Below are 24,059 nucleotides of genomic sequence, written 5' to 3' on the forward strand. Positions count from 1 at the left end.
GGCCTATTAATCACCCGGGCCAAAAATGCGTCGGTACCACCCTCCGCTCGAGCCCTGCCTGGGGTCTGGGTACCCGCGGGGAACCCACGGGGTACGCGCGACGCAACGGACGCACACCTGTCCACCCATACGGCTTACCCGTGTTGTTGCACAGGGAAATTGAGTAAAAAAAAAACATTGTCTATTTGTGTTTCTACCATGTGATGGGACTTTGTAGAATTAACATTTAGACTTATAATGGCACGGGGTGACCAACAAGGTCTGAATTGGTCTGTAATAAGGTAGGGGGCACTGGTAAGGGGTCGACAGTTGTGCGAACGTGACCCGACTCCCGTCGCCCATCGTGCGGCCATGGGCCTGGGGTGGGGAGCTTAGGGGGGGGGGGTTGTGGGGGGTGGGGGGAGTGTGAGAGGAGTGGGTTCACGAAGAAGTCGTGAGAAGGTGTGCGTGTGCTAGGCGTGTGCTAGCCGTGTGCTAGGCGTGTGCAAGGCGTGTGCTAGGCGTGTGCTGTGGCGTGTGCTAGCCGTGTGCTAGCCATGTGCTAGGCGTGTGCTAGCCGTGTGCTAGCCGTGTGCTAGCCATGTGCTAGGCGTGTGCCGCACTTCTTGCAGTCTGCGTGCCGCGCGCAGTGGCTGAGCGGGAGGCGCAGCACGCAGGAGGAGAAGGCGAGGAAGACGGCGTGGCGCTCCGCGTCCACGAGCAGCGCCCGCACCGCGCGCGGGGACCGCTCGCCACAGCTGGGGGCGGGGGACACGTGATGGCACACGCAGCAGGGACACACACGACGTGGGACACACGGGATGACATGGAAGGGGTACATGAGGGAGACACGGGGAACATGGGGTGGAGGGCGGTGGATGGGGGAACACGTGGGGAACACACGGGCCGGGGGGGGGGGGGGGATCGTGGGAGGGCAGACATGCGGAGAGATACGGGGAGGGCATAGAGTGGGACACGGGACACGAGTTCAATTTCGCTCAGGGCCAGCTTCAGCGACGAGCGTGTGGACGTGCGGTGCGTCTCCCCCCACGTGTGCGTCTCCCCCCACGTGTGCGTCTCCCCCCACGTGTGTGTCTCCCTACGTGTGCGTCTCCCCACGTGTGCGTCTCCCCCACGTGTGCGTCTCCCCACGTGTGCGTCTCCCCACGTGTGCGTCTCCCCCCACGTGTGTGTCTCCCCACGTGTGCGTCTCCCCACGTGTGCGTCTCCCCACGTGTGCGTCTCCCCCCACGTGTGTGTCTCCCCACGTGTGCGTCTCCCCACGTGTGCGTCTCCCCCACGTGTGCGTCTCCCCACGTGTGCGCGTCTCCCCCCACGTGTGCGTCTCCCCCACGTGTGCGTCTCCCCACGTGTGCGCGTCTCCCCCCACGTGTGCGTCTCCCCCCACGTGTGCGTCTCCCCACGTGTGCGCGTCTCCCCCCACGTGTGCGTCTCCCCCCACGTGTGCGTCTCCCCCACGTGTGCGTCTCCCCACGTGTGCGCGTACTCGCGGGCGCTGTAGGGCTCCGCCTCCTCGAGCAGCACGGCGCCACCACCGCCACCACCGCCGCCCGGCGGCAGCAGCAGCTTGAGCAGCACGCCGCTCTGCGCGGCGAGCAGCACCACCGTCTCGTTGCCGTGGCGCCCCGCCCTCACGTCCACCGCGATGTGGGTCAGCCGGTAGCTGGGCGGGGGGTCGGGGGGGGTCACGCCGGGGGTCACGCAGAGGTCGCGCGTTAAGATGGATTATTCTGAATCCAGCGTTTTGAGTCCTACGGTGGTCCGAAAGCTGGCGCTCTCTGTGTGTGCGTCTGCATGTGTGTGTGTGCATGCACATCTGTGTGTGTGTGTGCATGCACATCTGTGTGTGTGTGTGCATGCACATCTTTGTGTGTGTGTGTGTGTGCATGCACATCTGTGTGTGTGTGTGCATGCACATCTGTGTGTGTGTGTGCATGCACATCTGTGTGTGTGTGCATGCACATCTGTGTGTGTGCATGCACATCTGTGTGTGCGTGCATGATCTCACAGATGGGGATTGGTTAGGGTAGTGGTTAGCGCGCTGCGCTATAAACCTAGCGACCCGAGTTCGATTCGTACTCGCGGTCAACACCAGTGACGTTTATCTGAACCGGTTCTTGGCGTTCCCTAAGTCGACTCAGCCTTAAATGAGTACCTGGTGCAGTGTATAAACATCGGCACTGGGGAGACAAAGGCGGTCGAACGTGGTGCTGGCTACCCACCCACTCGTATGCCGTGCCGGCTTTCGTGGGTCCGCTTTCCCCAAAAGCCTGTTGAGGCTATACGGGGGATCTTTGTACTTTTCCACAGGTGGTGCATCTGCCAGTCAAGTCTGGCAGTCAACCCATCGCACCTGGGGCTGTCCGGCGACCTCCTGCCAGCGAGCCTTCCGCACTTCCCGTGCCGGCCTCAGGGTGCACCTAGCCTGGCGCAAGCGCTGCGGCGGTGTGACGTTGTTGCTGTTCTCACCGGGTGCCGGAGCGCACGAACCAGGGCTGCGGGGAGACGGCGGCGACGGCGCGGTGAGCCAGCGGGTGCGTCTTGGCGAAGCTCAGCGCCTCGTCCGGCAGCAGCGGCGAGCGGGGGAACGCAGCCGCCTCCCCCTCGCCCGCACACGCACCGGGCCTGGCGCGAGACGCGGAGGATGAGACGCGGGGGATGAGACGCGGGGGATGAGACGCAGGGTGACACACGGGGTGACACATGGGGTGACACATGGGGTGACAAGGGCTGAGACATGTGAGACAGAGAGACATGTGGACACAGGGACACAGGGACACACAAGGGATCACAGCCACATGGCATGATGTCAGGGGTATGGGAATGATGAGAGTGGTGTGATGGGAGTGGTGTGATGAGAGTGGTGTGATGGCATGGTGTGATGGCACGGTGTGATGGGAGTGGTGTGATGGCACGGTATGATGAGAGTGGTGTGATGGGAGTGGTGTGATGGTATGGTGTGATGGCACGGTGTGATGGGAGTGGTGTGATGGTATGCTGTGATGGCACAGTGTGATGGCACGGTGTGATGGGAGTAGTGTGATGGGAGTGGTGTGAGAGTGGTGTGATGGCACGGTGTGATGGCGGGGCTGTGTTGTGATGCACCTGGGTGTGGGCGTGCGGGCCTCCGGCACGGCGAGCCAGGGCCCGTCGGGCCCTCGCTGCTCCGAGTAGCGGCCCTGGAAGGTGCTGGCCACGTCCTCCATGTCGAACGCGCACACGGCCGAGCCGTGGATGCTGCGCACACGCGCGCACCATGTAAAGACAAAGCTACCCCGTGTAGCCTCTTGGGGACTGCTGGGGCAAGTGCTGTTAGCGAGGAGCACCTACGCAGGCCAGCACGGCACACGAGGGGGTGGGTGGCCAGAACCACGGCCGGCCACTTTTGTCTCTCTTAGTGGGGATGTTTACGCACCGCAACAGGCACTCATTTGAGGCTGAGTCGACCTAGGGGAGGCCCAGGACCGGTTCAGATAATCGTCACTGGTGTTGGCCGTGAGGAGCAGGAATCGAACTCGGGTCACCGGGTTCATAGCGCAGCGCCCTAACCACGACACTACCACTCCCCACACTCGATCACTCATAAACACACAAACACAATTTCGCATTCACAAGCTGCAGAACGGGGGGAGAACACGCGGGCTCCAAATATACCGCGGGCATCGTCAGGGTCTGGGCTCGAACCCACGCGCTCCTTCGCGGCAGGCGAGGGTCGTAACGTCTCCTCGACAGCGAGGCGCCCAGCGCAGTGCTGTCGGGGTGGAGGGGGTGGGGTCGGGGTGGAGGGGGTGGGGTTGGGGTGGATGGGGTGGGGTTGGGGTGGATGGGGTGGGGTTGGGGTGGAGGGGGTGGAGGGGGTGGGGTCGGGGTGGAGGGGGTGGAGGGGGTGGGGTCGGGGTGGAGGGGGTGGAGGGGGTGGGGTCGGGGTGGAGGGGGTGGGGTTGGGGTGGATGGGGTGGGGTTGGGGTGGAGGGGGTGGATGGGGTGGGGTTGGGGTGGAGGGGGTGGAGGGGGTGGGGTTGGGGTGGAGGGGGTGGAGGGGGTGGGGTTGGGGTGGAGGGGGTGGAGGGGGTGGGGTTGGGGTGGAGGGGGTGGGGTTGGGGTGGATGGGGTGGGGTTGGGGTGGATGGGGTGGGGTTGGGGTGGAGGGGGTGGAGGGGGTGGGGTCGGGGTGGAGGGGGTGGAGGGGGTGGGGTCGGGGTGGAGGGGGTGGAGGGGGTGGGGTCGGGGTGGAGGGGGTGGGGTTGGGGTGGATGGGGTGGGGTTGGGGTGGAGGGGGTGGATGGGGTGGGGTTGGGGTGGAGGGGGTGGAGGGGGTGGGGTTGGGGTGGAGGGGGTGGAGGGGGTGGGGTTGGGGTGGAGGGGGTGGAGGGGGTGGGGTTGGGGTGGAGGGGGTGGGGTTGGGGTGGATGGGGTGGGGTTGGGGTGGAGGGGGTGGATGGGGTGGGGTCGGGGTGGAGGGGGTGGGGTTGGGGTGGATGGGGTGGGGTTGGGGTGGAGGGCGTGGATGGGGTGGGGTTGGGGTGGAGGGGGTGGAGGGGGTGGAGGGGGTGGGGTCGGGGTGGAGGGGGTGGATGAGGTGGGGTTGGGGTGGAGGGGGTGGATGGGGTGGGGTTGGGGTGGAGGGGGTGGAGGGGGTGGGGTTGGGGTGGAGGGGGTGGGGTTGGGGTGGAGGGGGTGGGGTTGGGGTGGATGGGGTGGGGTTGGGGTGGAGGGGGTGGAGGGGGTGGGGTCGGGGTGGGGTCGGGGTGGAGGGGGTGGGGTCGGGGTGGAGGGGGTGGAGGGAGTGGGGTCGGGGTGGAGGGGGTGGGGTTGGGGTGGAGGGGGTCGGGGTGGAGGGGGTGGAGGGGTTGGGGTTGGGGTGGAGGGGGTCGGGGTGGAGGGGGTGGGGTCGGGGTGAAGGGGGTGGAGGGTGTGGGGTCGGGGTGGAGGGGGTGGAGGGGGGGGCACCTGTTGAGGGGGGTGGTGAAGACCCCGAGCACGAGCTCGCGACCCCCGATGTAGAGCACCTCGGAGACCCCCTGGAGCTCGTTGAAGTAGAAGGGGGCGTCCCCCGGCGCCTCGCCCCCCACCGAGCAGTTGAGTCGCGCCTTCACGAACGAGCTCCAGTGGCCGTCCAGCACGCGCTGAGAGCCCCCCGCGTCGCTCTTGCAGACGCGCGCCACGCGCGAGAACAACACCTGGGGGGGGAGGGGGGGCAGCGACGCGCCTTGTCAGCACGCTTGTCAGCACGCCTACACAAGTGAAGGAACTCGTGAGTGAAAGCCGGTGTGTGTGTGAGTGAAGGGCGCGTCACCTTGCCCATGGAGCTGAGCTCAATGGCGATCTCCGTGAAGAAGAAGTAGACATGCTGCCCGTGCTCCAGCACCCTCACGAACACGGGCTCTGTGCATCGCATGGCACACGCGTGACGCACGACACACAAGACACACGTGACGCACGACACGCGTGACGCAGGATACACAAGACACGCGTGACACACAACACAACCTGACACACGACACGCGTGGCACGCGCACACACCTGCCTTGACACAGTGCTCGTGACGTGACACGACCTGGCACGAGCATGACAGTCTAATGCAACACGTGCCCAAACACACGATGTGGCACATACTTGACACAACATGTGAGACTCATGGTACGCGCATGATACAACAACAACAACAAACCCTCCCACAGGGGGGGTCGGGCGGTGAGGGTGGGGGGGGTCGGTGAGGGGGGAGTCGGTGAGGGGGGGGGGGTCGGTGAGGGTGGGGGGGGTCGGGGAGGGGGGGGGTCGGTGAGGGGGGGGGTCGGTGAGGGGGGGGTCGGGGAGGGGGGGGGTCGGTGAGGGGGGGGGGTCGGTGAGGGGGGGGGTCGGTGAGGGGGGGGGGGTCGGTGAGGGGGGGGTCGGTGAGGGGGAGGGTCGGTGAGGGGGGGGGGGTCGGTGAGGGTGGGGGGGGTCGGTGAGGGGGGGAGTCGGGGAGGGGGGGGGTCGGTGAGGGGGGGAGTCGGGGAGGGGGGGGGTCGGTGAGGGGGGGGGGGTCGGTGAGGGGGGGAGTCGGGGAGGGGGGGGTCGGTGAGGGGGGAGTCGGGGAGGGGGGGGGTCGGTGAGGGGGGGGGGGGTCGGTGAGGGTGGGGGGGGTCGGTGAGGGGGAGGTTGGTGAGGGCAGGGTGGGTGAGGGGTCAGTGAGGGGGGGGGGGTCGGTGAGGGGGGGGTCAGTACCCTTGAGCCACTTGGAGTCGAGTTTGAGGGAGCGCAGGGGGGGCCCGGGCCCCAGGCTCCCGTAGACCACCGCGTCCACCCCCAGGGGGTCCACGGCCGTGGCCGAGTAGAGACGCTCGCCTGCACGCACAGATAAAGGTCCCCCGGCTAGCGCGCGCGGCCTGTTGGGGGCAAGTGCGAGCGGCACCCACGATGTGGCAAAACACCACGCCCGGCCGCCTTTGTTTCCCCAGCGCTGATTTTGATTGCGCGCCGTACCAAGCGCTAATTTGAGGCTGAGTCGACCTAGGGGAGGCCCGAGACCGGTTTGGATAATCGCCACCGCTGTTGGTGGCCGTGAGCGGGAATGGCACTCGGGTGGCCGGGCTCGTCGCGCAGTGCACTCACCACTTTGCCACCGCTCCCCCACGCACGTACACACACGTACACACACGTACACACACGTACACACACGGACACACACGGACACACACGTACACACATGGACACACATGGACACACGCGTGTCGCTGGCGTCTCTCTGCGACCCTACGGACCTGCGAAGGCGGCCGCCCCTCCCTGCCGGGGGTCGAAGGGACACTTGGCGAGGCCACTCGTCTGCTCCCCTGTGAAGGACAGGTCCGCCAGCTGTCCACGCACATACGCGCACACACACACACATACACACACACACATGCACACACACGCACACACATGCACACACACGTGCACAAACACACGCAGGGGCACTAGGAATAGACACTGCGTGACACTGCTTCTGTGTGTCTGACACTCCGTGTGTGTCACTGCTGTGTGTGTCACTGCTGTGTGTCTGACGCTCCGTGTGTGACACTGCTGTGGGTGACACTGCGAGTGTGTCACTGCTGTGTGTGTGACCCAGGCAGCAGTACCTGGTAGTTCCTGCACGTGGGGCTGTATGCGTTGGTGCCGCACACAAAGAGAAGTCCGTCTCCTCGTGGCGCAACCACCTTGATGAAGTTGTGACACTCCTCCTGCGGCGAAGACAAACATCCCCCGTACAGCCTCCACAGACTTTTGGGGGCAAGGGCTGTTTAGCCAGCGCCTGTGAAAGCCGGCAAGGCACACGAGGGGGCGGGTGGCCAGCACCATGCCCGGCCACCTTTGTCTTTTTACACACCACACTAGGTACTCGTTTAAGGCTAAGCCGACCTTGGGGATGCCCAGCACAGGTTCAGATAATCGTCACCGGTGTGGGCGGCCGTGAGCGGGAATAGAACTCGGGCCTCTGCTGGGTTCATCGTCTCGCAGCGCACTGACCACCTCCCCCCCCCCACACGCGGCGCTGACACGCGGCGCTGACACGCGGCTCCCCCGAGTGACGCCGGTGTCACCCGCGTTGCCAACGGCCACGAAGGGCGGTGGCCCAGGGGCGGCCCCATCGTTCACCGCGTGTTCGCAGACGCTCGCGGTTCGAGCCCGGCGGCCGCCCCGGTCAATACTGCGGCTGATATTCACGCGGGCGGTTAAAGATTCCCGTGACGTCATTCGCACGAGTAGGCCAACGACGTGCGCCGGATTCGTGGTCCAAATTTTTTGTCGCCAAAATGTCAACAAGTTAGCACCGCGCGAATTACTCAACTGACAGACTAATACACAGGGACTGCTGCCACTGGGGGTGCCCCTAGGCGAGATCACACAGCAGCCATCGCCCCGTGCTGTGAACGCACCTCAGGCTGTGTCTGTGACACACGGCAGCGACTTCCTTCCCGAGGATCGCGCTGCGCTATGAGGAAGAGGGAGCTCATACGGACTATTTGTTTTTTTTATTTAAAAAAGATTTGACCAGGTAAGGCCCCACTGAGCTACGTAGCGCTCTTTTCAAGAAGCGACCTGGCTATCGCAAGTGACAGCTCAACGAAGTGGCTTGCTACGTGGACATTTATAGCGGCGAAATGCTCTAAACGCGTGATGTTGATTCTAAATGTGGAGGGGAAAAACCGGAGGACCTGGAGAAAAATTCACGCGACCACGGGAAGAGAGACACGCAAACTCCAAATATACAGCAGCAGGTGTCAGGGTTGGGATCGAACCCACGACCTCCTGTGTACCAGGCGAGGTAATCAACATCTCCTAGCCACGGTGATGATGAGAGAGAGAGACACGCAAACTCCAAATATACAGCAGCAGGTGTCAGGGTTGGGATCGAACCCACGACCTCCTGTAGACCAAGCGAGGTAGTTAACATCTCCTAGCCACCGTGATGATGATGAGAGAGACGCAAACTCCAAATATACAGCAGCAGGTGTCAGGGTTGGGATCGAACCCACGACCTCCTGTAGACCAAGCGAGGTAGTTAACATCTCCTAGCCACCGTGATGTTGAGAGAGAGAGACACGCAAGCTCCAAATATACAGCAGCAGCTGTCAGGGTCGGGATCGAACCCACGACCTCCTGTGTACCAGGCGAGGTAGTCAACATCTAGCCACCGTGATGATGATGAGAGAGACAGACACGCAAGCTCCAAATATACAGCAGCAGCTGTCAGGGTCGGGATCGAACCCACGACCTCCTGTGTACCAGGCGAGGTAGTCAACATCTAGCCACCGTGATGATGATGAGAGAGACAGACACGCAAACTCCAAATATACAGCAGCAGCTGTCAGGGTCGGGATCGAACCCACGACCTCCTGTGTACCAGGCGAGGTAGTCAACATCTAGCCACCGTGATGATGATGAGAGAGACATACACGCAAACTCCAAATATACAGCAGCAGGTGTCCGGGTCGGGATCGAACCCACGACCTCCTGTGTACCAGGCGAGGTAGATAACATCTAGCCACCGTGATGATGATGAGAGAGACAGACACGCAAACTCCAAATATACAGCAGCAGCTGTCAGGGTCGGGATCGAACCCACGACCTCCTGTGTACCAGGCGAGGGGGTTAACATCTATCCACCGTGATGACCAGGGGTTGGCAACCAAAACTCGGTACAAAATAAACCCTCAATACTCCTCGAGCCGCAATGCACTGCGTGGTGAATGTGAGACGGTGGTGAATGTTGATGAAGAGCGTCACGAAGTGGGTGTTCAAGAGCCGCAGGTTGGAGACTCCTGAGCCGTGAGAGAGGGGCCCTCGTGGTCGTCTGGCCTCACCTCCGTCTTGCCGTTCATGAGACACCGGTCCACCTCCTGGCGCTCCGCCATCCACGTCAGCTTCTGCGATAAAAAAAAACACTCCTCACCCATCACGCTCTTCACCCATCACGCTCCTCACTCATCACGCTCCGCACTCATCTCACTCTCACAAGTCACACCATCACTCCATCACACCATCAACACCCTCACACCTCACTCTCACACCATCAACACACTCACCCTCACCCCTCACACTCTCACACCATCAACACCCTCACTCTCACACCATCACTCACACCATCAACACCCTCACCTCTCACTCTCACACCATCACACCATCAACACCCTCACTCCTCACTCTCACACCATCACACCATCACTCTCACACCATCACACCATCACTCTCACACCATCAACACCCTCACCTCTCACTCTCACACCATCACACCATCACACCATCAACACCCTCACTCTCACACCATCACACACTCACCCTCACTCTCACACCATCAACACCCTCACCTCTCACTCTCACACCATCACACCATCACACCATCAACACCCTCACCCTCAACCTCACTCTCACACCATCACACACTCACCCTCACTCTCACACCATCAACACCCTCACCTCTCACTCTCACACCATCACACCATCACACCATCAACACCCTCACTCTCACACCATCACACACTCACCCTCACTCTCACACCATCACATACTCACCCTCACTCTCACACCATCACACCATCAACACCTTCACCCTCAACCTCACTCTCACACCATCACACACTCACCCTCACTCTCACACCATCAACACCCTCACCTCTCACTCTCACACCATCACACCATCACACCATCAACACCCTCACCCTCAACCTCACCATCAAACCATCACACACTCACCCTCACTCTCACACCATCAACACCCTCACCTCTCACTCTCATACCATCACACCATCACACCATCAACACCCTCACCCTCAACCTCACTCTCACACCATCACACACTCACCCTCACTCTCACACCATCAACACCCTCACCTCTCACTCTCACACCATCACACCATCACTCTCACACCATCACACCATCACTCTCACACCATCAACACCCTCACCTCTCACTCTCACACCATCACACCATCACACCATCAACACCCTCACTCTCACACCATCACACACTCACCCTCACTCTCACACCATCAACACCCTCACCTCTCACTCTCACACCATCACACCATCACACCATCAACACCCTCACCCTCAACCTCACTCTCACACCATCACACACTCACCCTCACTCTCACACCATCACACACTCACCCTCACTCTCACACCATCACACACTCACACCATCAACACCCTCACCCTCAACCTCACTCTCACACCATCACACACTCACCCTCACTCTCACACCATCAACACCCTGACCTCTCACTCTCACACCATCACACCATCAACACCCTCACCCTCAACCTCACTCTCACACCATCACACACTCACCCTCACTCTCACACCATCAACCCCCTCACCTCTCACTCCTACACCATCACACCATCATACCATCAACACCCTCACCCTCAACCTCACTCTCACACCATCACACACTCACTCTCACTCTCACACCATCACATACTCACCCTCACTCTCACACCATCACACCATCACACCATCAACACCCTCAACCTCACTCTCACACCATCACACACTCACCCTCACTCTCACACCATCATCACCCTCACCTCTCACTCTCACACCATCACACCATCACACCATCAACACCCTCACCCTCAACCTCACTCTCACACCATCACACACTCACCCTCACTCTCACACCATCACACACTCACCCTCACTCTCACACCATCAACACCCTCACCTCTCACTCTCACACCATCACACCATCACACCATCAACACCCTCACCCTCAACCTCACTCTCACACCATCACACACTCACCCTCACTCTCACACCATCAACACCCTCACCTCTCACTCTCACACCATCACACCATCAACACCCTCACCCTCAACCTCACTCTCACACCATCACACACTCACCCTCACTCTCACACCATCACACACTCACCCTCACTCTCACACCATCACACACTCACCCTCACTCTCACTCTCACACCATCAACACCCTCACCCTCACTCTCACACCATCAACACCCTCACTCTCACACCATCAACACCCTCACTCTCACACCATCACACCATCACTCTCACACCATCAACACCCTCACACCTCACTCTCACACCATCAACACACTCACCCTCACCCCTCACACTCTCACACCATCAACACCCTCACTCTCACACCATCAACACCCTCACTCTCACACCATCAACACCCTCACTCTCACACCATCACACCATCACTCTCACACCATCAACACCCTCACACCTCACTCTCACACCATCAACACACTCACCCTCACCCCTCACACTCTCACACCATCAACACCCTCACTCTCACACCATCAACACCCTCACTCTCACACCATCACACCATCACTCTCACACCATCACACACTCACCCTCACTCTCACACCATCAACACACTCACCCTCACCCCTCACACTCTCACACCATCAACACCCTCACTCTCACACCATCAACACCCTCACTCTCACACCATCAACACCCTCACTCTCACACCATCAACACCCTCACTCTCACACCATCACACCATCACTCTCACACCATCAACACCCTCACACCTCACTCTCACACCATCAACACACTCACCCTCACCCCTCACACTCTCACACCATCAACACCCTCACTCTCACACCATCACACCATCACTCTCACACCATCACACCATCACTCTCACACCATCACTCTCACACCATCACACCATCACACACTCACACCATCAACACCCTCACCCTCAACCTCACTCTCACACCATCACACACTCACCCTCACTCTCACACCATCACACACTCACCCTCACTCTCACTCTTCACAAACATTCCCTGGATGCGTTGTTGGGGGCAAGTGCCACACGAGGCGGTGATGTGGCCATCACCACGCCCGACCGCCTTTGTCTCCCCAGTGCTGATACTTACACACACCAGCTACTGCACTCATTCAAGGCTAAGTCGACCTAGGGGAGACCCCGGCAGGACCGGTTCAAATATTCGCCACAGTTATTGTTCGTGAGTGGAGAATCGAACTCGGGCCGCCGTTTTCGTAGCACCAGTGCGCTAACCGCTGCACCACCGCTCTCCATTTCACCACCGCACCCCTGACGCTCGCTCACCGCCGACCCCACACCCCTCACCGCCGACCCCACACCCCTCACCGCCGACCCCATACCCCTCACCGCCGACCCCACACCCCTCACCGCCGACCCCACACCCCTCACCGCCGACCCCGCACCCCTCACCGCCGACCCCACACCCCTCACCGCCGACCCCACACCCCTCACCGCCGACCCCACACCCCTCACCGCCGACCCCACACCCCTCACCGCCGACCCCACACCCTTCACCGCCGACCCCACACCCCTCACCGCCGACCCCACACCCCTCACCGCCGACCCCACACCCTTCACCGCCGACCCCACACCCCTCACCGCCGACCCCGCACCCCTCACCGCCGACCCCACACCCCTCACCGCCGACCCCACACCCTTCACCGCCGACCCCACACCCCTCACCGCCGACCCCGCACCCCTCACCGCCGCTCACCGTGCTGTGGGTGATGGCGCCGTGCACGGGGCGGCTCAGGTCCACAGTGAACACGTGGTCCCTGTGAGGAGCAGAGACATTCGCGTGAGTGCCGGGTGACGCCTGTGTGAAGTGGGTGGTGTCTGTGTGAAGTGGGCGGTGCCTGTGTGAAGTGGGCGGTGCCTGTGTGAAGTGGGCGGTGCCTGTGTGAAGTGGGTGGTGCCTGTGTGAAGTGGGCGGTGCCTGTGTGAAGTGGGCGGTGCCTGTGTGAAGTGGGTGGTGTCCGTGTGAAGTGGGCGGTGCCTGTGTGAAGTGGGCGGTGCCTGTGTGAAGTGGGTGGTGCCTGTGTGAAGTGGGCGGTGCCTGTGTGAAGTGGGCGGTGCCTGTGTGAAGTGGGTGGTGTCCGTGTGAAGTGGGCGGTGCCTGTGTGAAGTGGGCGGTGCCTGTGTGAAGTGGGTGGTGCCTGTGTGAAGTGGGTGGTGCCTGTGTGAAGTGGGCGGTGCCTGTGTGAAGTGGGTGGTGCCTGTGTGAAGTGGGCGCTGCCTGTGTGAAGTGGGCGGTGCCTGTGTGAAGTGGGCGGTGCCTGTGTGAAGTGGGTGGTGCCCGTGTGAAGTGGGCAGTGCCTGTGTGAAGTGGGCGGTGCCTGTGTGAAGTGGGTGGTGTCTGTGTGAAGTGGGCGGTGCCTGTGTGAAGTGGGCGGTGCCTGTGTGAAGTGGGTGGTGTCTGTGTGAAGTGGGTGGTGCCTGTGTGAAGTGGGTGGTGTCTGTGTGAAGTGGGTGGTGCCTGTGTGAAGTGGGCGGTGCCTGTGTGAAGTGGGTGGTGCCTGTGTGAGGCCATACCGCCCTGCTATGAGCAGGCGTGCTCCGATCTGGAGCAGCAGCTGGACGTTGAGGCTGCTGTTGGTGGAGTCGTCCTCTCCCAGGAACACGGGGAGACTCTCGCTGTCTGTGACACAGACAAAGATCCCCCGTGTAGCCTCCACAGACTGTTGGGGCAAGTGCAGTCAGCGAGCGCCCATGATTGGCCAAACACAACGCGAGAATCGGGGCGGTGTTGCCAGCGCCACGCCCGGCCGCCTTTGTCTCCCCAGTCGTGATGTGTACACACCACACCTTGTACTCATTAATGGCTGAGTCGACCTAGAGGAGGATTCAGGAACCGGTTCAAGTATTCGTCACTAACGTGCGTGATCATTCTCTGCGCAGTGCGCTAACCACTGCGCCACCGCTCCCCTACCGACGCTCCTGCATCTGCTACAAATGTAGGGGTGTTAGAGAGAGAGCCCGTTATGCATGGCAGCCTATGGTAAACAAACACAGTAGGCGGGGCTACATGTGTGCACAAGCAGGTGCCCTCTGCGACGTCCGCGCCAGACACCCTGGGGGGTCGATTCGGTCATTATGATCCCCCGGGGCCCCACCCCTCAGGGAGGGGTTGGGTATAAAAGGGGAATGTATCGAAGGGCTCGGGAGTGTTGTGTTAGCTAAGAAGAGAAGACGGAAGACGTCCTAGATAGAGCCCTGGTCTCCCCCTGGCACGCCGTCCTTATCAGGACCGCGCAGGCTCGAGCCAGTGGCGTGGTACCAGAGCCAGAGCCAGTGCTGGTCTGGACTCTGGGTACCGGGCCCGACTGACCAGTGTCGGGCCAAGATAGCCTCCCCTAGCCCATTAGAGGAGGACTCAGAGGCAGGCTAGGGTTAGCCTAGAGGTGTGTCCTCAGATAGACGGGTGAGGGGGCCGATACCCCCTCAGTGTGTATGTCACAACGTGTGGTGTTAAATAAACAAGTGTGCCTCCAACTCCGGTGTGAACGAGTCATAAGCGTTACTACATCTGGCGTCAGAAGTGAAACAAAGTACGAACATGGATACACGCCGGACGACTCGAGTCGGGGTACCAGAGGCAGAAGACACCACTGCAGTCGGAGGGCCCGAGACGGCTGAAGATGCCATCGACCAGCCGGGGCTGGGCGCATCCACGCCACAGCAGCTGGAGGAAGGGGAGCCGTCGATGGAGGGGCTGAGGGAGGCGCACGCGAAGCTGACCGAGCTGCTGTACGCCGCAGCCGCCATGCTCGACACCATCACGCAGCTGGGGGCTGCGGGACCGCCACGGGGCAACGGCAGCCGACGATCACAGCGCCTTCCCGCCATTTCCACGGAGCAACATTTTGAAACTCCCGCCATCGCCGCAGCTGCTGTTGAGGGCGTGGCCGCTCTAAGCATCGCGTCCAACGGCGGGAGTACAGTACCTGCCGCGTCACCACCAACGGGCGGAACGTCACCACGGGTGCGACCGGCGATGCCATCGCTGGTTCGTGCCGACGCTGACTTGAGTGAGGCGGACGAGGGAGTGCGTTCTTCCTCTGCAGCCGCTGCCTTACATCAGCGGCTACCTCCACTCAAGGAATTTGTGGGCGAGGATGGCGACTGGGGCGGCTTCCAGCGGCGCTTCCTCGCTCACCAGGAGATGGCACAGTGGACAGACGCCGAGGCTCTCCGCGCGCTGCCAGCACTTCTCGACAGCGACGCCCTCGCCACTCTAACATCGGCTTCGAAGGAGAGGCGCTCCACGCTGCGGAAGGCGATGCAGGTGCTGTCGGCGGTATATGGTCCACCATCGGACTGTCGCCAACTCTTTTACGATCGCCAGCGGGGGACGAAGGAGTCGCCCCTGGCGTACCGCACAAGCCTCCTGGCACTGGCGAAGGAGGCCTTTCCACGAATGGATGACGAGGGTGTCGACGCCATGGTGACAGAGAAGATACTTTTGCTGGCGGACGACTTAGACATCGTCATTGTCGCACAGGACGATGCAGAGATGTGCTCCCTCCAAGCGGCCCGTCTTCTCCACGCAAACCTGTCCTCTCAACGACGGAAGGCCAGCAAGGCGGCGAGCGGGCGTGCCGTCGCTGCAGCCACCCTCCCGGCGGAAGAGGTTTGCGCCATCGACCATCAACGGCAGCATGGAGCAGGAGTACGGGAGGACCGGGCCGGTTCAAGCCGTCTACAACATCCATCGTCGTCACCAGCGCTTCCACGCTGTTACAACTGCGGCATCCGGGGCCACGTCGCCTCGGGGTGCCGCTCTCCTGGGCAGCGCAGGACGACACCTCAACGGGACGCCGGCCCTCGTCACAAGCTCCACCATCATAATCCGGCGAGTCGCGGCACCCCTCATGCTTGGCCCACGCACACGCCCGTCACACACTCAAACACCGCAGCGAAGGGGGGGCCAATATCGCGTACCATGGCACCAACACGCACCGCTCTGGGTACTCAGATTGAACCCAGCCAGTGGTCCGTGTTGGCCCATCGGGTTGTAGCCGCGTCGTCAGGGTCGTCGGCCGTTGTGGGCCACATCGATGGGGTCGAGGTGCGCATCCTGGTCGATACAGGAGCATCGGCGACCATTATTTCGGAGTTGATTTATAACATTCTCCCTGCCCAAAGCCGTCCTTTGATGCCTGTTAACGTGCCATTCTTTGCTGCTAACGGGGGTTCACTTGGCATCATCGGACAAATTCGTGCCCAAATTTGTGTCGGGGATATTAAATTGTCTGGGCCGATTTTTGTTTCCTCCTCGCTGGCGGTTCCGTGCCTGCTGGGGACGGACTTCCTGGCCAAAATGCCGATTAGGATATTAATCGACCAGGGATGCATTGAGCTCCCATCGGGCCGACGCATGGCGTTTCTGCCATCCCCCGCTACGAGCCGGACGGCGTTCGCGACGGTGCCGGCGTTCGTAGATAGAACGGTGCGCGTTCCTCCGGGGGCGCAAATGTTGATTCCTTTGAAACTTCGGCGGCCCTTCGCTAAGGGCATTGGGGCTCAAGGGGTTCTGTTGGGACCGTCTAGGGCCGGGGTCAGTGGACCTGATTTACTCCCGGCCCAGACCATAGTGAGAGGGGAAGGAGAACCCTTCATCGCGGTCCTCAATGTGGGCTCGCAGACGGTGGTGGTCCCACAGGGGACCGTGCTTGCTCACGCAACGCCGGTGCCCTGTGAGGAACCCGTCGCGAGTCATGTCGGCGCTGTCCCTGCACCGCGACCACGTTCGGACAGCGATGAAGGGTGGCTCGAGGCGCTTTGTGCGGGATCGACGGACCTGTCAAATTTAGAGCGTCAACGTCTTAAGACACTACTAAGGGAATTTTCCGACGTTTTCAGTCGGGATAAATACGATTTGGGCTGCACTAATCTGCTGCGTCACCATATTGATACGGGTGACAGTGCGCCAATACGCCAGAATCCTTTTCGGTTGAGTCCCGCCGAAAAGGACCATGTCAAATCGGCTGTTGATGACATGCTAGCCGCCGACATCATTTCTCCCTCCAACAGCCCTTGGGGAGCGCCGATCGTCCTGGTTAAGAAGCAGGACGGTTCGTTGCGGTTTTGCGTTGACTTTCGGCGCCTTAATAAAATTACGGTTGCCGACGCATACCCGCTCCCACGGATGGACGAATCGCTTGACGCCTTGGCGGGAGCGCGATTCTTCTCCACATTGGACTTACTTTCGGGATTCTGGCAGCTTCCTCTGGACGATGATTCAAAGCCTAAAACTGCTTTCCGTACTCCGCACGGCCTGTTTCAATTCAACCGGTTGCCGATGGGCTTACACTCAGCGCCGGCAACTTTCCAGCGGTTGATGGAATTGGTTTTGGCTGGATTGCAATGGGAGTCGTGCCTGATTTATTTGGATGACGTTATTGTCTTTGGCAAAACTTTTGATGAACATCTCCAGAGGTTGCGGGCGGTTTTCCTAAAGATGCGGGCTGCTAATTTGAAATTTAAGCCCCAAAAATGCCATTTGTTACGCGAGTCGGTGCGTTATTTGGGGCACATCGTGGGACGCTCAGGTATTTCTACCGATCCCGCCAAAACGCAGTGTGTAAGCTCCTGGCCGACTCCCACCTCAGTGGGAGAGGTTAGGAGTTTTATTGGGTTTGCGTCGTATTATAGACGCTTCGTCGCTAATTTTGCGACTATAGCAAAACCCCTACACGCTTTAACATCAAAAGGGGTTCGGTTCTGCTGGGGTCAGGAGGAGGAAGCTGCTTTTTGCTCCCTTCGGGACGCTTTGGTAAACGCTCCTCCCCTGATTTACCCTGATTTTTCAAAACCATTCTTGCTCGACACCGATGCGAGCAACACGGGTATTGGGGGCGTGCTCTCCCAGGTGGTTGACGGCGTGGAACGTGTGGTTGCGTACGGCAGTCGGGTGTTGTCTCCAGCGGAGCAACGATATTGTGTCACCCGTAGGGAACTGTTGGCAATTGTCCATTTCATCCAACAGTATCGCCCATATCTGTACGGTCGGCATTTCACCGTCCGCACAGATCATGCGGCACTGCAGTACGCCCTGAGGGTTCAACAGCCATCGGGACAATTGTCCCGATGGTTGGAGGTCCTCCAGGATTACGATTTCCAAACCACATACCGTAAGGGCGTTCGCCACACCAACGCGGACGCTCTGTCGCGCTTGCCAACCACCTCCGAGTGTGCATGCCTCCTGGGGTCTGGACGTTGCAGACCTCCAGGGGACACATCGGTTCCTGTCTTGGCGGCCGCCAACGACGACGATACAGTAGTTACTAATTCGATCGAACAACAGGGCAAAGATTCCCTGTTGGGGTTGCCCGTCATTGACTGGGGGCGCCTCCAGATGGAGGATGTGTCCCTCCTCGGGTGGCGACGTCGCGTTGGCGGTGCGGCGGGGGGAAAAAGAGGTGGTTCCGACGCATGGGAAATGTGCCAAGGCCTGCTGATGCATTGGGACGGGAAGTCGCGTCGACATCGGCTGGTGGTCCCTACTGGGTTGCGGGGCAGGGTGGTATGGGCCGCTCATGAGCGCCTCCTACACCTGGGGACCCAAAAGACTCTCGCCTTGCTGCAACTTGATTTTTATTGGCCTGGCATGACGAGGGATGTTGGGGATTTGTTGGGATCATGCCCTCGATGTGCACAACGCAAACCGCCGGCACGGGAGTCTAACCCGCCCTTGCAATCGATCAAAGTGTCCAGGATAAACGAGCTGGTCGCTCTGGACATTTTGGGACCATTCCCCGCCACCCCCAGGGGGAATAGATATTTGTTGACTGGTGTCGAGTATTTTACACGCTGGCCTATGGCCTGGCCTCTGGCCAACCAGTCGGCAGCAGCCATCGTGGAGGCCTTTGTTCAGGGTTATGTCCTGGACAAAGGTGCTCCGGAGAGGCTGCTGACCGACCAGGGCAGAAATTTTTCCGGTAAACTACTCAGACAAGTCTGTGATCTCCTGGGCACAAAGAAAATTCGGACCTCCCCATATCACCCACAAACTGACGGGATGGTCGAACGGTTGCATCGCACCATCACGTCCATGTTATCACAACAAGTTTCGGACTCGCAAACGGATTGGGACCTACAAATTCAGGGGGTCTTGGCGGCGTACCGGATGGCACCCCATGCAGCTACGGGGTTTTCTCCCTTTTACCTCATGTACGGCCGAGAACCAGACCCGCCTGTTCGTGCCCAGTTGCAGATCCCCGTGCCGCAGGGAAAAACTAATCTGGCTGACCACGTTAAATTTAATCTGGACAAATTGACCGAGGCACGGGATGCTGCAATGCAAAACTCTGACCTCCGTCAGAAGGCGAATGAGCGCCTCAGATTGAGTCGAGCGCACATGCTGCAGTGGAAGCCGGGGGACAAGGCATGGCTGCACTGCCCCCAGGTGCCACTGGCAACCTCCTCTAAACTGGTGCGGCCGTGGCGGGGCCCTGTGGAAGTGGTGGAGGTGTTACGACCGCAGTGCGTGCGCATCAAGTGGGGGAAGCGGCGATGGTTCGTGCACCCCTCTAGGTTAAAACCCTTCTCTGCGGTACACAATCACACTTCACACGCGCGTGGCCAAGCATGTGGGGGGTCGGCCGACTCGCTGGGTCCGTCTCCGTCGCTCTCACCTAATGCCTTGCCGGCTGTGCCACCTTCAGGTGCATCAGGAGTGACGGGCTCACGCCCAATCACCCCTCCTGCGGATACCGAGGGTCACGCGGAGTCGGATGAATGCTCACCCCAAGACGGACAATTGCCACCTGATGGTCCGCCACGCGCGGTTACCCCGTGTGAGGGGCCCGCTGCAAGGACGCGCGCTAAAATGCGCAAACTGTTGTGAGGCCGGAAAATGTGTACATAGCTGTTGTGTTCATTGGATGTTGTGTGGGTGGTGTGTTCCCCACTCCTCGGATGTACATATGTTGGCTTCACCGTGTGTTGTGTGTGCGTGGTGGGTTCCCTGCTGATTGTATATAGGCTGTTTTTTTTACGGAATTCGTATTTATTCGGGGGGGGGGTGCGACGGGTTGTTTTCTCATCTTGCTGTTGCGTTCTTGTTCTGGTTCCTGTTATTGTTCAAAAATAGTGAGGCACACGCGCGGTCAGGGGGTGAAGGCACCTTTATTGTCAAATTTTTGTATGTTGGCAGCCGGGACGGCTGCATGCTATGCGGGGGGGAGTGATGTAGGGGTGTTAGAGAGAGAGCCCGTTATGCATGGCAGCCTATGGTAAACAAACACAGTAGGCGGGGCTACATGAGTGCACGAGCAGGTGCCCTCTGCGACGTCCGCGCCAGACACCCTGGGGGGTCGATTCGGTCATTATGATCCCCCGGGGCCCCACCCCTCAGGGAGGGGTTGGGTATAAAAGGGGAATGTATCGAAGGGCTCGGGAGTGTTGTGTTAGCTAAGAAGAGAAGACGGAAGACGTCCTAGATAGAGCCCTGGTCTCCCCCTGGCACGCCGTCCTTATCAGGACCGCGCAGGCTCGAGCCAGTGGCGTGGTACCAGAGCCAGAGCCAGTGCTGGTCTGGACTCTGGGTACCGGGCCCGACTGACCAGTGTCGGGCCAAGATAGCCTCCCCTAGCCCATTAGAGGAGGACTCAGAGGCAGGCTAGGGTTAGCCTAGAGGTGTGTCCTCAGATAGACGGGTGAGGGGGCCGATACCCCCTCAGTGTGTATGTCACAACGTGTGGTGTTAAATAAACAAGTGTGCCTCCAACTCCGGTGTGAACGAGTCATAAGCGTTACTACACAAAATGCAAAAATCCCCCGTATAGCTTGCTACAGACTGTTGGGGCAAGTGCTGTTAGCAAGCAGCGCCTATGAAGGCCGGCACGGCACACGAGAGGGTGGGTGGCCAACACCACGCCTTTGTCTCCCCATCGGCGATGTTCACACATAGCACCGTGTAACCGATTTGAGGCCGAGTCCACCTAGGCGAGGCCCAGAACCGATTCAGAGAATCGTCACTGGTGTTGGTGAGCGGTAATCGAACTCGAGTGGCCGGGTTCGTAGCCCAGCGCGCCGACCACTGCGCCACCGCTCCCCCTGCGACGCTTTTGTGTCTGCGACACACACCACACGCGCGCGCGTGCGTGCGCGCGTACCCCGGGGGTCAGCCGGGGTCAGGCTAAGTTGGGACACCGCCCGCGTTCCAATTTGGGAACCGCTGACGCGACCGTTTGCGGAGCGGCACGGAGACCCGGGCGTGCTTTCAGATCCCAGCATCGCCCCTGGAAATGTGCACAATCCCATTCATGAAATAGTTGGGTCGAAACATCCAAATACAGGACCGCAGAGCGCGGGCAATTGTTAGCAGCGCGCGCCGGTTCTGGCTGCTACCGTCCCGCCACTCATCTGTGGTTTCACTCTGTGGCTCTGTGCGAAAGCCGAGAGAGTGAGGCTCCTCGGGGTTAGTGAGGCGCGGGGTGAGTGAGGGGCGGGGTGAGGGAGGCGCAGGGTGAGTGAGGCACGGGGTGAGTGGGGCTCCTCGGGTGAGTGAGTGAGGGGCGGGGTGAGTGGGGCTCTGGGTGAGTGAGTGAGGGGCGGGGTGAGTGGGGCTCGGGGTGAGTGAGGGGCGGGGTGAGTGGGGCTCCTCGGGTGAGTGGGGCTCTGGGTGAGTGAGGCTCGGGGTGAGTGGGGCTCTGGGTGAGTGAGGCTCGGGGTGAGTGGGGCGCGGGGTGAGTGGGGCGCGGGGTGAGTGGGGCTCTGGGTGAGTGAGGCTCGGGGTGAGTGGGGCGCGGGGTGAGTGGGGCGCGGGGTGAGTGAGGCTCGGGGTGAGTGAGGCTCTGGGTGAGTGAGGCGCGGGGTGAGTGGGGCGCGGGGTGAGTGGGGCGCGGGGTGAGTGAGGCTCGGGGTGAGTGGGGCTCTGGGTGAGTGAGGGGCGAGGTGAGTGAGTGAGGCGCGGGGTGAGAAGGGGTGAGCGTGCCTCACCTCTGCCGACAGTGATGGTGATGGGGTCGACGTCGGCAGGGAACGCGTGGAGAGCGCGAGAGACGGCGAGCAGCAGCAGCAGCAGGCAGAGAGAAGGGGCCGCCATGCTGACCAACATCACCGCCCCCACACCATCAACATCGTTAACATCAACACAGCATTACCACAACACACACACACACACCTCATTACCATGCAGACGTCACTGTAACATCATCACAACATCCGCGAATATCACCACGTACAACATCAACACAACACCACGACCACACAAACAGCATCACATCACCATAATATCCCCTGACATTACCACACACCGGTACATTGTCACCATCACAGCATCGCCACATCAACATCCCCCAACATCAACACACACACAGATAGGCACATCGGCCACTGGGACATCAACATCACCCCACATCACCCCACATCACCCAACATCACCCAACATCACCACGCGCACATCGACCACTGCTATACCAACATCACCTCAACATCAACACAGAAACATCACCCCAACATCACCCCAACATCACCCAACATCGCCACGCGCACATCCGCACATCGGCCACTGGGACATCAACATCACCCCAACATCAACACAGAAACATCACCCAAACATCACCCATCATCGCCACGCGCACATCGACCACTGGGGCATCAGCATTCCAGCCTCGCCTTGGGCGCCTCCCGATGTTTGCTCTGTGAAAATTACTTATCGACTGTGGGGTGAGCGGTGAGGGAAGGGGTGAGGGGTGAGGGGAGGGTGAATGTTGATAGGGTGAGGGGGTGAGGGTGAGTGAAAGGGTGAATGTTGAAAGGGTGAGGGGTGAGTGAAGGGGGTGGAATTTGAGAGGGTGAGGGTGACGAGGTGAGGGGTGATGGAAGGGGAGAATGCTGAGAGGGTGAGTGACGGGTGAGGGTTTAGGGGTTGAATGATGAGACGGTGAGGAAGGGGTTAGTGTCGAAACAATGCCGACACTTGAGGAGCGCCAGAGACGACGAGACGAGAGACATGGGAGAGAGAGACGCAGAGTCAGAGGCACGGGACAGGGATACGACACATAGACACGGGGAGACAGTGACACGGAGAGACAGACACGGAGAGACAGAGAGACAGGGGGAGACACAGGGAGACAGTGACACGGAGAGATAGACACGAGACAGAGAAACAGGGGAGAGACACAGGGAGACAGGGGAGAGACAGGGAGACAGGGGAGAGACAGGGGATAGACACAGGGAAACAGACACGAGACAGAGAGACAGACACGAGACAGAGAGACAGGGGAGAGATAGGGAGACAGACACGAGACAGAGAGACAGACACGAGACAGAGACACAGGGGGAGACAGAGACACGGAGAGCTCAAGACACAGGGAGGCAGACGCAGGCTCCCGGTTCCCACCGATTCACCTGGGCTCGCGAAGTCGCAGACACGGAGCGTCGACAGATGCAGGGAGAGAGGAGATGGGGGGAGATGAGGGGAGATGGGGGGAGATGAGGGGAGATGAGGGGAGATGGGGGGAGATGAGGGGAGATGGGGGGAGAGAGGATAGGAGGAGATGGCGAGGAGGATTGTGATGAGGAGGTGGAGATGAGATCGCGGAGAGTGGAGCCGCATTCGAGTGACGGCAGCGGCTGCACGGTGCAGCTCCCCCCACAGCCCCCCCCCCCAACTGCCCCCCCCCCCCAATCCTGAGTCCCCTCCCCCTCCTCCCCCCAATCCTGACTCTCCCCCCTCCCCCCTGACCCCCCACCACGGGATGAGCGGCTCCGCCCCGAGATGAGCTCCACGCGTCCGCGGAGGGGATTTGGGAGAG

At 60.5% G+C, this 24,059-nt stretch overlaps 1 protein-coding gene across 1 annotated transcript; it reads right to left on the reverse strand.

Annotated features, from left to right (window-relative positions):
- Window positions 1–574: 574 nt before the first annotated feature.
- LOC144734799 (semaphorin-6A-like) lies at window positions 575–23,837 on the reverse strand. The gene is made up of 13 exons (XM_078617182.1): window positions 22,240–23,837; window positions 13,828–13,933; window positions 13,010–13,070; window positions 9,324–9,386; window positions 7,098–7,199; window positions 6,744–6,834; window positions 6,208–6,327; window positions 5,297–5,385; window positions 4,951–5,180; window positions 3,106–3,237; window positions 2,470–2,625; window positions 1,475–1,663; window positions 575–737 (listed from the first exon to the last, which is right to left on the reverse strand). The coding sequence occupies exons 1-13, from the start codon at window positions 22,355–22,357 to the stop codon at window positions 575–577; spliced, it is 1,620 nt and encodes a 539-aa protein (XP_078473308.1). The 5' UTR covers window positions 22,358–23,837.
- Between the last annotated feature and the right edge of the window lie 222 nt (window positions 23,838–24,059).

This window comes from Lampetra planeri, chromosome 53 (assembly GCF_965212315.1).
Source record: "Lampetra planeri chromosome 53, kcLamPlan1.2.h2, whole genome shotgun sequence".
Lineage (NCBI taxonomy): Eukaryota > Metazoa > Chordata > Hyperoartia > Petromyzontiformes > Petromyzontidae > Lampetra > Lampetra planeri.